Source organism: Malaclemys terrapin, chromosome 10 (assembly GCF_027887155.1).
Source record: "Malaclemys terrapin pileata isolate rMalTer1 chromosome 10, rMalTer1.hap1, whole genome shotgun sequence".
In the NCBI taxonomy this organism is placed as follows: domain Eukaryota; kingdom Metazoa; phylum Chordata; order Testudines; family Emydidae; genus Malaclemys; species Malaclemys terrapin.
Window position 1 is genome coordinate 47,130,893 of NC_071514.1, and position 14,811 is coordinate 47,145,703.

At 52.8% G+C, this 14,811-nt stretch overlaps 1 protein-coding gene across 1 annotated transcript; it reads right to left on the bottom strand.

Moving 5' to 3' along the window:
* Positions 1-4,456: 4,456 nt before the first annotated feature.
* On the bottom strand, positions 4,457-13,989 carry STOML1 (stomatin like 1). The gene is given in 9 exon segments (XM_054042027.1): positions 4,457-5,942; positions 6,651-6,875; positions 7,721-7,943; positions 8,508-8,681; positions 8,683-8,712; positions 11,235-11,358; positions 11,360-11,382; positions 12,485-12,591; positions 13,290-13,989. Coding segments are annotated over 9 exon segments (1,188 nt in total). The 5' UTR covers positions 13,438-13,989; the 3' UTR covers positions 4,457-5,808.
* Positions 13,990-14,811: the final 822 nt, after the last annotated feature.

Sequence of the window (14,811 nt, forward strand, 5' to 3'; positions counted from 1 at the left end):
AATACGGACATATGATAACCCTACCCACTGCCCCTCTCTTCTCTTGGGGTGTCAGCTCACTGCAGCCTGCGAATTGCAACTCCTCCTCCCCCCAGTGCTGCTGCAGAGCGGTGGCGTCTCAGCAGCCAACTGGGAGTGCGGGGGGGACGGAACCCGCGGCCGCTTCTCCCTCCTCCAAGCATCCCCCATGGCTCTGGCAGAGCCTCAGTCTCTGCGTGGAGCGCAGGGGAAAGTTTCTCGACGTGCAGCAGCGGCTCTCGGGAGCCCGAGCTCCCTCCCCCCGGGAAGGGCCCGCGCTGCAGCGCCTCCCGCAGCCTCGCCTGGTCTGGATGGGAGCGGGGTGGAGGCCCCCCTGAGCCTGGGGGCAAGGCTCAGGCCATGCACGCAGTACTTCTCTGCTCCAGCCCGGCCAGAGAGGGAGCCCGCGGCTGGGATGCAGCCTCGCAGGTGGGAGCACGTTTGGGCTGGGATGCCCAGCTCAGGCTCGGGGCCAGGCCCAGGGCCCGAAGCAACTTCCTGCCCCCCAGCTCTGGCTGCTGCTGCACGGGGGAAGCACCCAGCCGGGGGCACACGGGCTGGAGAGCAGCAGGAGCCGGGAAACTTGGGGAGGAGGCGGCTGTTTGGGGTGGCTGGGAGGCAGGGGGTAGGAGGGGGAATGTGACGTGCTCAGGGGAGGAGGCAGAGCCGGGGCGGGGATTTGGGGAAGGGAGGGGGCGGACTTGGGGCGGGGACTTTGGGGAAGGTGTTGGAATGGGGGCAGGGAGGTGGCGGAGTTGGGGTGGGGACTTTGGGGAAGAGGTTGGAATGGGAGCAGGGAAGGGGCGGAGTTGGAGCGGGGACTTTGGGGAAGAGGTTGGAATGGGCAGGGGTGGCTCCAGGCACCAGCGCAGCAAGTGCGTGCCTGGGGTGGCAAGCCACGGGGGACGGCCTGCCGGTCGCTGTGAGATCCACCGGTCCCGCGGTTTCGGCAGCAATTCGGCGGCGGGTACGCCGAAGCCGCAGGACCGGCAGATCACCCGCAGAAACGCCGCCTAATCCGCGTGACCGCAGACCGCCCACAGGCATGCTGCCAAAGGTCACCTGACTACATTGCTTGGGGCGGCAAAAAACATAGAGCCGCCCCTGGGAATGGGGGTGGGGAAGGGGTGGGGGCTGTGGAGTGTCCTCTTTTTTCAGTGTTCAAATATGGTAACCCTACTGATTCCACTACACCTGATTGCAGCACCCCACTGCAGCAGCCCCCAAGGGGCCAGTGTACCAGATGAGGATGGCAGTAGTGTTCCAGTCACACCCCAACATGTCTTCTCTGCGGGCGGGGCGGGAGGGAGGGACTTGAAGGGGGTGGGATAGAACAACCTAAGCTCCTGTGTGCGGTTGGAATGATACAAAGGGGCTGATGTGTTTTCCATGGCACTGTTTATTTCTGTGGCATCTTTTCTGCTTCATCTTTTGTGATTCATAAGCACCATACAAGAGATGACCTAAGATGCAAACATACGTCATCATTTCATGGCTGCTACCAGGGTCACTGGAGATTTATGACAAGGGGCAGGCGCTGAGGCCCACCCACTGACTGGGATTCAATCGTAGTGTAACATGCATGGAATTCGCCACACAATAACAGCTGTGCTGGGTGCCTAATGCTGCTATGCGTGCCAATGAAATCCTCACCTCCCCTTAGCACATGGCTCAGGAGCAGAGCTAGGTCTTTTATCTCACTGGGCCAGATTCCTGATCTGTTACGTCAGTGTCATCAGACCAGCTCCATCAACATTTGTGGGTACTCCTGATTAACACTAGCCTATCTTGGCCCAAGGGGTGGGTGGGGAGGGGAATAAATCTCTTACTCTATTGCAGTTTTGCTTTCAGCCACAGTAGGGCTTTAGCCTGCTATTTAAAAGAAATCTAAAGCTTGTTTTAGGACAGGATGGTTATTTACAGAGAGCGGGGCCAGCAGAAGGGATTGTAGGAGATCAGGCCTGAAAGCACCAGTAAAAGGGCACCTCCTTGTTTATTGCAGCTTTGTAATGAATTGTTATGGGCCAAAGTGCACTTTCCTTATATAGCAAAACTCCTGATCAAGGCACTGGGCTCTTTGCTTGACTAAGGATTATAGAGTTTGCCTCTGGTGGTTTTGTGCTGCTCAAAGATCGGTGCTTAAGGCAACAATCAGGTTCCTGGCTAGGGAACCTGCCAGCCCTGCCCAGGATATACTCACATCATAGATTAGAGCAAGACATGCTCTATAGGAACGGTGGGTGTGTTTCCTTTGTCGCTTTTGCCTCACCCCTGGCCATGACACTAGTATGGAACCAAGAGGCTTATAGCTGTGTCAGCTGCCAGCTGAGTGGTCTGCAGCAGGCCTAGCTTGCCCTTGAGATTGTCTCAGCGTTGGATGGTAGACAAGTCCTCATCTTCCTGTAGCTTTTAAAAGGATTTGGTGCCAGGAGAATGGAGTCATCTATCCTTGGTGTACAGCACATTAATTATTAATAAACATTTCTACTGTATAAGTGCCCAGAGGTCAACCACGCTGGGCCCCATCGTCCTAGACCAGGGGTCTCAAACACACGGCATGCGTGCCACATGCGGCCCGCGGGGTGATTTTCTGCAGCCCGCGAGCTCCTCGCGGTCCCCCAGCGTTTACATAGAGGGGCTCCAGCCCGACGCGGACCAGGGGAAGGGCAGGCCCCCTGCCTGCCCTGCCCTCACAAGAGACTGGAATGTGGGGAAGGGAGGGGCACAGGGTCTGTGTATTGCTGTTGCTTCAGGCACTGCCCCCCGCAGCTCCCATTGGCCGCAGTTCCCCGTTCCCAGCCAATGGGAGCTGCTGGGGGCAGTGTCTGAAGCAACAGCAATACACAGACCCTGCGCCCCTCCCTTCCCCACGTTCACTTCCCAGAGCTGCGCAGGGGCAGGGCAGGGCAGGCAGGGAGCTTGCCCTGCCCCCAGTGTGCGCCAGGCCAGAGCTTGCCCCCTAAACTCCTCCTGCACCCCAACCCACTGCCCTGAGCCCCCTGCCACACCCCAACCCCCTGACATACCCTGCACCCCAACCCCCTGCCCTGAGCCCCCTGCCGCACCCCGCACCCGTCCTGCACCCAAACCCACTGCCCTGAGCCCCCTGCTGCACCCCTCCTGCACCCCAACCCCCTGCCATACCCCACACCCCTCCTGCACCCTGATCCCTTGCCCTGAGCCCCCTGCTGCACCCCCAATCCTTCTGCACCCTGACCCCCGACACACCCTGACCCCTTGCCCTGAACCCCCTGCCGCACCCTGCACCCCTCCTGCATCCCAACCCACTGCCCTGAGCCCCCTGCTGCACCCCTCCTGCACCCCGACCCCCTGCCATACCCCACACCCCTCCTTCACCCTGATCCCCTGCCCTGAACCCCCTGCCACACCTCTCTTGCATCCCAACCCACTGCCCAGAGCCCCCGCCGCACCCCGCACAACGACCCCCTGCCCTGAACCCCCTGCACCCCCTGCACTCTGCCCCCTGCCCTGAGCCCCTGTTGCACCCCCAACCCTCCTGCACCCCAACCCCCTGCCCTGAGCCCCCTGCACACCCTGAACCCCAACCCCCTGCCCTGAGCCCCTGCCACATCCCTCCTGCTCCCCCTGGGGGCAGGGAGGGGGCAGAGTTGGGGTGGGGATTTCAGGGAAGGGGTTGGAATGGGGGCAGGGAAGGGATGGGAAGAGGCAGAGCCTCATGGAAGGGGTGGAGTGGGGGCAGGGCTGAGGGCAGCGGGGGGAGGTGTCAGTAATGCGGCCCTTGTGACAATGTACTAGTCCTCATGTGGCCCTCGTGGTCATTTGAGTTTGAGACCCCTGTCCTAGACCCTACAATCTCAAAGCACATGCAGAGACAGGGATCAGCACCTCACAAGATGGAGCTTGAAGGTCCCCTCTGTTTACTTCCCTGAAGTTATGCTGATTCACAGCACCCGAGGATCTGGCCCCTGGCCTCCAGAGCTCTTTGTAATCTCCATATTTTCAGGCTGAACATTTATTTTAGATCACAGGAAACAACAAAAAACAAATGATTGTTCTCCTGAGAAAGTGTGCAGAGAGAGAGTGGGGATCTCCCGCTTCCAGCATGCTGCATGAGCTCTGCAACACATCTTGGCAGACAGCAGAGCTAGAGAAATTTAAAGCCACAGTACACCAAAGTTACATAGCTACAGATACCACAAAAAGTGTTCATTAGTAATCCCAAGCTCTCATGTAGGGCTTTTTACACGTAGATCTCAAAGCACTTCACAAAGGAGGGCAGTATCACTATCCCTATTCTACAGATGGGGAAACTGAGGCAGAGAGGCAAAGTGACTTGCCCAAGGACACCTGCAAATCAGTGGCAGAGCCAGAAGTAAAACCCAGATCTCCTGAGTCCCAGCCCAGTGCTTTATCCTCTTAATGTATACAAAAGATCGGACCACCACACTCAGATAGCTAGGTATATGTAACATGTTTATTGTAGATCAAGAATTAATTTAGAGGAACTTACAAAATAAATATATGTACATATACACATATACACACCCACATATATAGCTAATCAAAAGCATGCAAATCACTTTGAAGCACAAATTAGACCAACCACTGAATTCTAACAACATGTACAGGGAAGTTCAAGAACTTCTAGGGATCCTTAGTCTAGGACATTCCCAAAATCTCCTTCTCTGCCCCTCCTGTATAGATTCTGTGGCCCAAAGTTTTAGAAATGCTTTTGTTTTCAAAGGCACCATTTTTCACTTGCAAATCACGGGTGCAAAAATCAGCAGTTAGAGAACAGGGCTTGTCTATGTGGAAGTTACTGCATGGCAAGCCAGGGTGTGAATCTACGCACATTCTGGGATTTTTAATGCGCCGTAGCAATGTCCACATAGGGATGCTGCACTGTGGCAAGCTAGTGTGCTGTAGAGTCACACCTCGGCATGCCTTGCAGTAATGTTCCAGTAATGTTCCAAGAGCCCTTTGTGTTTGGTTTGTTTAATGAAGTGAATTTAACGCTGGTGAAAGGGGACAGTCCCCTCCCTCCAGCAGTAGGGCAAGCTTCTCCCTACACTGCTCCAGTAGCATCCCAGATGGGAAGGGATGTCCTCCTCCACACCCTCTCTGCTGAGGGCACCAACAAAGGTGCCAGTTAATGTCTAGGATGCTGGTGGGTTACTGAGCAACATGGCTGCCCATCAGCTAGGAAGTGGAGATCACCCAGACAATGTGCTTTAGGCTAAGCAGCCATTGGAGGGGAGCGTCTTCCTGCCACCTTGGACTAGAGGTGGACAACAACTAGCAATCCCACACCACCGTCACTGCTCGTTATGGAGATGGGCAGGAGACATATTTCTGTATGTAAAATTTTCCATCTAAATTTTTTTTTGAAGGAATATTGGGTTTTTGCTCTCCACAGAGAACTGATTTTTTGTTGAACCACCAAGTGCCCAAAAACTGGAATATTTTCAGCTGCAAAACCAAAATACTTTTATTTGGAAATGCTGCTGCGGTGCCTGATAGGAGTTGTATGTAGTTCAGGTGCTTCATGCTCCTATTCTTCCTGTGCCAGCCAGGCTGGATTTCATCTCCCATGATGCATCATTGCCATGCAAGGCATGGTCATGGAACAGTGTGGGATCATGGGAAATGTAAAGCTATGTGCCATCCCTGTGCACCCTTTTGTGGCTGGATGTGACACTGCAGGTTAGCTCTATCTTATATTCCCCAGTTGGTATCAAAACATTCCTCATAAAGGATCTGGACAAGTGCAAGCCAAAAAACAAGCTAAGCAGAGTAAATTTGTCTCCTTTAATAAGATCTCACCTCAGACCCTGGCTCACAACTCCTCAGCTCAAAGATCTCCCAGCAAGGTGTCAGAACCAGGTACCTCCCACTGGGCCTGAGTACTCTCCAGGCTGATTGATGGGTTCTGCTAGGGCTGCCTGAAAAGAGTCAGTAGGCCTGTTTTTAAGCTCAGCAGCAGGTCGCTGGCTGCTCAATGCTGGGCCCCCAGCTGTGATGGATTGTGCTCCAGCCCATGTCCTCTTCCTGGTTCCTGACTCGGGCTCTGACCCTTTGCCCCCTCAGCCCAGTTCTAACCACTGAACTGGGCTGCCAGCGCCCAAACCCCTGACACAAAGTCTCTGAGCCTGGTCAGGTTCAGCTTCTGGAGCCTAGGAGAGAGAGATATCACCACCCCTTGCAACCTGGATTGTTTCTAGTCCCATCTCCTGCTCAGAGTCCTGTTTCTGTTTACACAGCAGAGCAGGGAGCCTCCTTGATTATACCCAGGCTGTCCTGGTTGCGAGTTCTGGCTGACCAATGGGGTGCTACACACCTTCGCAGAGAACGAATACTACCAAGAGCTTGTGTTAGAGAAGAAACTGGGGTGCCTCTCCCCCTCGCCGCCAAACTACAGCTCCCAAGTGGCACCATTTCAGAACCAAAAATATTTAAATTATTCACTGAAAAGTTGAATTTTTCCAAGGAATTCCCCCAAGTCCGCATTTTCCAACCACCTCTACTAATGACTTCAGCTCTGTGTGTGGAAAATAAAGAGCATGCACACGCTTGCACCCACACACAACACAGCTCAAAGTCCTCACCCACCAAAGTGCCTCCCAAACACAGGGAGAATAAATGGCAGTGACCTGCAGTGAGATCTATGAAGTAGGTGCTCCAGGCACCACTCAGAAGTATGATGTTGAACTGGTAGGAAGCTCCAACTGCACCAACCAAGGACACAGACAGGAACAGCTCCACAGCTGACAGCAACTCCTCAGGGCTAGGTTTCCTCCTGCTGCTGCTACTGGTGGTGGTGGTGGTGATGGTAGGAGCTGGTGGTTCTGCCTCATTCACTGTCACCACGCTGTCTGCTGGGGACAAAGGTGTAAAGATGGGATCGGGGGCACCAGACTGATTGGGATGAAGTTAACTGTCAGCCCAAGAGTGGCAGGGATCCACAAGCCACTGTCCAGTAAAGCTCTGATGAGTGGTCAGAAAGGAGTCCCCTAGTCCTTCCTGTCCATTCATCCTCTATCAGCCACATGTATAGCACGCGAACCCCCATCGTATCGGGGTATTATATTAACCTGCTACAATATAAAAACAGAGAAGAGTGGTATTGTGAGTCCTGTTCTAAGACTTAGGATGATCCAGTGGTTAGGGTACTAGTCTGGGACTTAGGAGACCCAGCTTCAATCCCCTGCTCTGCCACAAGTTTCCTGTTTGAGCTTGGGCAAGTCTCTTAACCTGTCTGTGCCTCTGTATACTGGGGATAATAGCACTGCCCAACCTCTGATGGGGGCTGTGCAGCTAAATACAATAGATTGTGAGGTGCCCATATACTATGGCAAGGGTTTGAGAAGTACTGAAATAGACAGTCTTCATTTAATCTCTTCTTCCTGTCCTGTTGACCATGGAAGAGACATTTGGCAACACTCACTGCATAGCAGCATCAGAGATACCAGTTAAATTCCTCCTCTCACAATGGGAGTTTGCCATGACTCTCAGCTGCTGCTCTACGGTCACTTTTGGCAAAACTTTGCCACAACAGACATGGTCTGTCCCACTGGGGTCTGAGAGCCAGATTCATCCATTGATGCCTATAGACATCCTGGCTGTTTAAAAGCCAAGCAAGGACTTCTTGTTTTGTCTTCCTGAGGAAGAAAGCAGAGCACATAGCAGGCGTGGGAGAGGGAGGTGCAGCCAGGCTGGTTACCTGTCTCATGACTAGCTGCTGCTGCCACCGCCATGCTGTTGCTAAAGAAGTGAGCAGCCAGCTGATGAATGGTGCTATCTAGTCCTTCAAACCCAGGGATCAGGGGTGTCATGGTCAGATGTCCGGACAGACTCTCTTGGGAGGGTTGCAGCACTGCCTCCAAAATCAGCTCAACCCGATCCACTTCCAGGCCCCAAGACTTGGTCATGTCATTGATTTCAAGCTAAAAGACAAGCAGCAAAGCAAGAAGCAAAAACATCCCAGTCAGATCTGGGTAAGCGCAAAGCAACAGACTATAATGGAGCATGGAAAGAATCCCTTCCACTCTGAGCTCTGGCTGAGCAGGCTGCATGGAACAAGAGAGGCCCCCAGAGCATGCTCCATTCCCTCCTTGTAGTCCTGAGGTGTCCTCTGTGTATCTGCCTTATCCCCTTTACACCTGGTAGCCCTTCGCTTGATTCCCCCTGAGGCATTCTGCCTGCCTCTCTCCTGTGCACGTGTAATGACCCCAGACTGCATCTCCACCCTATCCTGCATCCTGCACACCCCAGCACACCTCTGGCTCTGAGACACAGTGAAACCTTGAGAATCCACATAGTCCCTTGGGGGTAGACTCAGAGTGCAGCAGCTATAGTTTCCCTCCTTGGTCATTATTTCCATGTGTTACATACCTAGAGAATTAGGGATTCAGGTCCTGCAGCTGGTGAGACACAGACTGCAATGGGGTGCTTCACTTCCCATGTCACAGCACAGGAGCAGAGCCCAAGGTCATAAGCAAACCCCTCACCAGGAGCTGGTCCCCAATCCGCAGCTTTTCCATCTGGATCTCCCTCAGGTTCTTCTTCAGCAGGGTCTTGGTCATGGCGTTTTGGGCCATCATTCAGGTGGCTGCATTCAGATCCTTCACCATCATGACAGACAGCACTGGATCCCACACCCGAAACTGGATATCAGCCCCCACGGCTGATCACGGCTCCATCCTTGGAGGTCAGCTGTGAACAGCAGCATTAACAAAGAGGGCCTGATTCAATAGAAGTTAGGTGCCCACATACCTTGGAAGATCTGGACTGCTATCCCCCAAACTCTGATTCCTGACCAGTGGGGCTTCCTCAATTCATTTAAACAGGCAAAACAAAATGTAGGAAAACCTCACAAACAAACCTCCACAAATGTCAAACCAAACCTTATTTATAGAGTTACAAAAACCCAAATGAGTTAACTCCTTCTTCATTTCATGCATCATGGCTAGGGCCCTACCAAGTTCACGGCCATGAAAAATGCGTCACAGACCATAAAATCTGGTCTCCCCCCGTGAAATCTGGTCTTTTGTGTGCTTTTATCCTATTCTATACAGATTTCATGGGGGAGACCTGTGTTTCTCAAATTGAGGAGTCCTGACACAAAAGGGAGTTGCAGGGAGGTTACAAGGTTATTTTACGGGGGTCACAGTATTACCACTCTTACTTCTGTGCTGCCTTCAGAGCTGGGTGGCTGGAGAGCTGCAGCTGTTGGCCAAGTACCCAGCTCTGAAGGCAGCAGCGCAGAAGTAAAGGTGGCAATACCATACTGTGCCATTCTTACTTCTGTGCTGCTGCTGTGATGGCTCTGCCTTCAGAGCTGGGCTTCTGGCCAGAAGCCACCGCTCTACAGCTGCCCAGCTCTGAAGGCAGCACCACTGCCAGAAGTAGCATAGAAATAAGGGTAGTAGTACTGCAACCCCCCCTACAATAACCTTGTGACACCACCACCCCACCCCCACAAACTCCTTTTTTGGGTCAGGACCCCTACAATTACAACACCGAGAAATTTCAGATTTAAATAGCTGAAATCATGAAATTTATGATTTTTTAAATCCTATGGCCATGAAATTGACCAGAATAGACTGTGAATTTGGTAGGGCCTTACTGATGGCACTTCTTGGTCCTTCTGGAACCAGATGCCAATGTAACCAAGAGACTGTGCTAAGGGCTCCTCTTGTGTAGTTTCCACCCCAAGCAGACACCAGAAGTACTCAAGATTTCACCAGGCAACCTGTCAGCGTGAGCCTTCTGGCTGAATTTTGCTGCCTTGGGTCAGTATCTGAATCAACTTTAAGGTACTTGTCCAGACCCAAACGCTATGCCCTCACAGGGTCACCCAGCCCCAATGGGGGGGGGGGGCAGGGACAAGTTCTACCTCCTCCCTCACCCTGTCTCTGTCTTGTCTATCTAGATTGTAAGATCACAGATGCAGGGGCCATCTGGTACTCTGTGGTTGTCCACTTCTTGCACAATGGGGCCCCATTCTTGGCTGGCTCTTAGACACTGTCATAAAGAACATGATTATTATTATCATCGATGTAAGCAGGGTCTCAATGAATTCTTCCCTGACAGCTAGCTGGGAGGGGGAGAGACTTTAGGTGTGTTCATGTAAATAAAGTTTTCGCCTGCTCTGCTTAGATATCAAGCACATAGAGTGGTGTGTTGCTCAAAGTAATCAACTTTGGCTGGTGTTGGGTTACAAATCATTTTAGTACTGAATGCAGGGGCAGTGAAATGCTGTTACCAATGTTGTCATTATTGTATGAATAAAAGGGAACAGAACTTTGCTTAACCTGTCCCAAATGAGGGGGGTCACCCACAGCTGAAAGGACCTTGTTAAGCCAGGGGCTCGAATGCCAGAGCCCTGTGACATTAATTAATTAATATTGGGTGACTTCCCTCCTTTCATTAACACTCAAACTCTGTGCTTGCGAGTGCGGAACTATTGCCTCTCAGGTGCGTAATTTTCCCAGGTTATGGGGTGGGGGCTCAAGTCAGTTCTGTGTTGCATCGATGGAAAGGAACTCCTAGATATTGAACCCAGCCCTGGTTGCTGCTGGCTCCACGTGGCAGAAGGGCACATTAACAACATCATCTCAGTTTCAGATCACACGGATTTGCAACTAATATTTTTTTGTCGATGAGACATTCGTCTACATTTGTCTTTTGTCCATGGCTCAGCCCCCCTGCCCCCATTTCATTTTGGGTTGGAATAAACACCAACCTGGCCCAAACCACCAAGGTTGGGCTGGTCTAAATCACAGCCAAGTTCTACAAGAGTAGTGATTGTGGGTGCCTACCTGGAGATACCTGAAAAGGACCTGATTTTCACAGGTGGATGGTCAGCACTTTTGGAAAAGCAGGTGTCACTTACCTTGGACACCCACAAATTCAGGCACCCAGAACCACTGGTTGCTTTTGAAAATCTTGGCTCAGCATGCCCCCTGGAAGGCTGTGCGGAAGGAAAACCTGGCCTGCGATCTCATGATATTTGGCCTCAGTTCATCTAAAAGGTTTGTGAATCTGTACTACAATTTTACAACTGGAATGAAAGCCCAAAGCAGGCAAGATTCAACATGTGGCTTTCACTAGGAAAGTTTGCAAAGGTCTATACCCTGATCTCTTCAAGAGGGTTGCAATGGATGACCAGGCTCATTGGAGAAGCTGCCCCATCACATAGCAAATCCTCCACCTTAGAAATGGATGTAGCTCACCTTACGCGGTGGCACATTAAAGGCTCTTGTCCTCAAGTCTACTAGTTGCCAGTGATCTATGAACGGCAACAGCAGGACCATGCCTGGCTCCTGGGGGGCTCGGATCCGGCCCAAGCGGAATAGGCAGGGACTCGTAGGCAGGGACTATCTGGAAAAGAAACATTTAAACCAAATAGGCAGGAGGAAAAATACACATTGGGCAGTTTAAGAAGTCATTTCTCTGTCCCTACAATGCCCGGGTTTAATGCACGGTGCTCCCTCTAGTGGTTGGCTCTGGCAAACATAAGAGCCCCACGACATAGCTAATGGAGCTCATCCTTTTGCACCAACAGTAAGGGTTTGTGCTTCTGGTGTGGAGCTCGTGGGTTCAATCCCCAAGGACAACCATGGGCTCTGCTGCATCTGGCCATGATTCATTACATTCGAATCAACTGGGAGAAAATGAAAAACTACTGAGATCTCTAAAAGTCATTTGGCCCCACCTGCGAGGTATACCCTTCTCTGACAGGTGACCCCAGATGTTTGCTTGATCCCAGATGTAAACTCAGTACTCGGTAAGCTGAGCAGAATCCCATGGCCAGATGATACACACTACAGGCAAGCTGAGCTCCTCCAACTCCCACTGGAGTCAACAGGAGTCAAGGGTATGCAGCACCTCTCAAGACCAGGGGATCCCCAACTTTGAGATGCCACAGGATGCACTGACAACTTGCCAGTAGTCTGCAGCTGCATTTACCTTGAATATACATTTACACAAATTTTAATAGTAGAAAATAAAGACTCTCCACCCTTCCAGTCCCCCAGGAGAGCCTCTTGCATTCACACCTGGAGCATTGCCAGGCTTCATTCATGATGATTACAAAGCCCTTTCTGTTCCTCAGGGGAAAGGTGCCCTAGAAATGCAGAGAGAGCACTGTGTGCACCAGTGGCAGCCTTTGCGCTACAGGAACTCCTGATGTTAGACTCGCTATGGACTAGCTGGTGGGTTGGCTCTAGTCTGGAGAGCTGGGTCTTATCGGCAGCACAAAGGGGTTGGCCTGAGGTGGAGAGAATGCTGCCGCTCCCATCAGTTGGCTTTTATGCCATATGTGCCCACTGGAGAGGCTGCAGCAGTACACAATGCAGTGAGCATGTAGCTGCTTAAGGACACTCCAAGCAGTGAAAAGGGCATCTTTGCCTTTCCTCAGACTCTCCCCCTCCCACCACCACCTGGATTTAGGGGGAAGGACCAGGCATTATTTCCCACTTACTTTCAAGACAAACCATCCAGAGATGGGGAAGGTGATGACCATCAGCAGGAAGGCCAAAGAAGTGACAATCCCATGGCAAATCCATGACAGCCAGCCCTGGGAGGAACCTGTAGGAGAGAAAGAGAGGGGCAGGGAATGAATTTGGAGAGAGCAGCAGCTCCCCAGTCCCTCAGCATCGCCCACAGCTTGTTCTCAGGCCCCTGGCCTTTCCCTTGTTTCAAGACACACCTGCAGCAAACCACAGAAACCAATGCTGGGATCTCGTAGGCAACTCATGGATCCACCCAATGACCATGGTCACAGAGCTCTGCCCCGGTGTCCTTCAGCAGCATTGTCCTTGAGGGGAATGCCATAAGCTGGAAACCGCCCCAGAGACAGAAGGGGCTGCCTCAGCTTCAGTCTGCTCTGTTACATCAGCCTCAATCCACTGAAGTCAGTGCAGCGACTCCAGATTGACACCAGCACAACACAGAGCAGCATCTGGCCTGGGGTCTCTTGCTCATGATCAGTGAACATCCATACGCCTAATAGCATTCACTGAGGGCCACAGGAAACAATCCCCAGACTGGAATCCTCCAGCCTGCCTCCATCTTGGACTCTTCCAACCCTTGAATCCCCAAATGAAACACCCATAGGGCCTTATTCTGCTCAGCCCAGTGCAAGTCAGGAGTAACGCTAGCGCAGTCATGGAGCTGCACCCTGCATAAGGAAGAGGCCAGTGTTTGCAGGGGTTATAACCAACAAGGTGACTAATGATGCTTGGGCCAGCAGAGAAGGAAACCTTGCTCCCCTGTCCTGTACTCACCTTTCATTTGCGGGACATGGTCCCATGGGTCTTGCACATGCCCAAAGGAAAATAAGCTCTTCTGAGATCCATAGACTCCAATGCTGGACTGCTGGAAACGGTCAAAGTCCCCCAGTGGAAGAGCTTGATATCCAGACTGGCTGAACATGGTCCAGTTTACCTCCTAAGCCTTTCAATAATCTCTCCACCCCTTCCCCCTGCACACTCTGCTGGTAAGCTGGCTGGTGGGAGTCCCCAGGGCAGCATTCTGTTCCTAGTGCCTCAGTCTGAACAAATGATTAGCTCACTCCCCATGAACATCAATATCCAATTAGCTCAAAGCACGGCCATACAGTCCTGCTTGATTCTTTGAATCTTGCAAGTGGGTGCCATTCTTACCTGCAGGTTAATGTAAAAATTCCTGCACACCCAAGCTGTTTAGGAGCAGGGGAAAAAAAGATACCAAGAATGCTTCAAGATGCTGCATAAAAAAGAATCAAGTTTTTACAAGCGACTCTGAATCTGAGAAATCCAGTCACGCGATGGCTCCTTCAGGGGGCCTTTGCAGGCCAGAGGGGTAACAGAATATAGTCCTTGCTTGCTTGCTTTCTACACTCAAACACAGCTTTTGTAGCTAGCCAACAGGGCTTCTGGGTGATTTCAAAGCCCCATCAACACTAGGGTTACCATATTTCAGCAAGAAAAAAAGAGGACGGGAGGAGCCCCGCCCTAGCCCCGCCCCTGCCCCTCCCACTTCCCGCCCCCCCAGAACCCCCAACCCTCCCCCCGTTCCTTGTCCCCTGACTGCCCCCTCCTGGGACCCCTGCCCCTAACTGCCCCCCAGGACTCCACTCCCTATCTAAGCCTCCCTGCCTCTTGTCCCCTGACTGCCCCAACCCTTATCCACACCCCCACCCCCAGACAGACCCCTGGGACTCCCACGCCCCATCCAACCACTCCCCACCCCCTGACAGCCCCCCCCCCAGAACTCCCAACCCATCTAAACCCCTCTGCTCCCTGTCCCCTGACTGCTCCAATCCATCTCCCCACCCCTGCCACCTGACAGCCCCCCCAGAACTCCCAAACACTCCCCCCCTGCTCCTTGTCCCCTGACTGCCCCCTCCTGGGACCCCTGCTCCTAACTGCCCTCCAGAACCCCACCCCCTACCTAAGACTCCCTGTTCCTTGTCCCCTAACTGCCCCCTCCTAAGACCCCCCCCAACTGCCCCCCAGGACCCTACCCCCTACCTGCACCCTGAGTGCCCAAAACCTTCTCCACCCCCCCAAAAAGCCCCCCCCGTTTCTTGACTGCCACCTCCAGAACCTTCCTGCCCCCTGACCTCCTTACCCTGCTGCTCAGAACAGAGTGTTGAGCTCTGTGCAGCCAAGCCGGACACGTGGCTGAGCTCCCCAGCACAACAAAACCCGGTCTGGCCCTGCACAGTGCTGCCGGACTGGGCTGCAAGGGAGCTGCCGGCTCAGAATGCAGGGCGGATCCGGCTCCTCTACAGCTGCTCCTAAGTCCAGCCTGGGACTTCCCTGC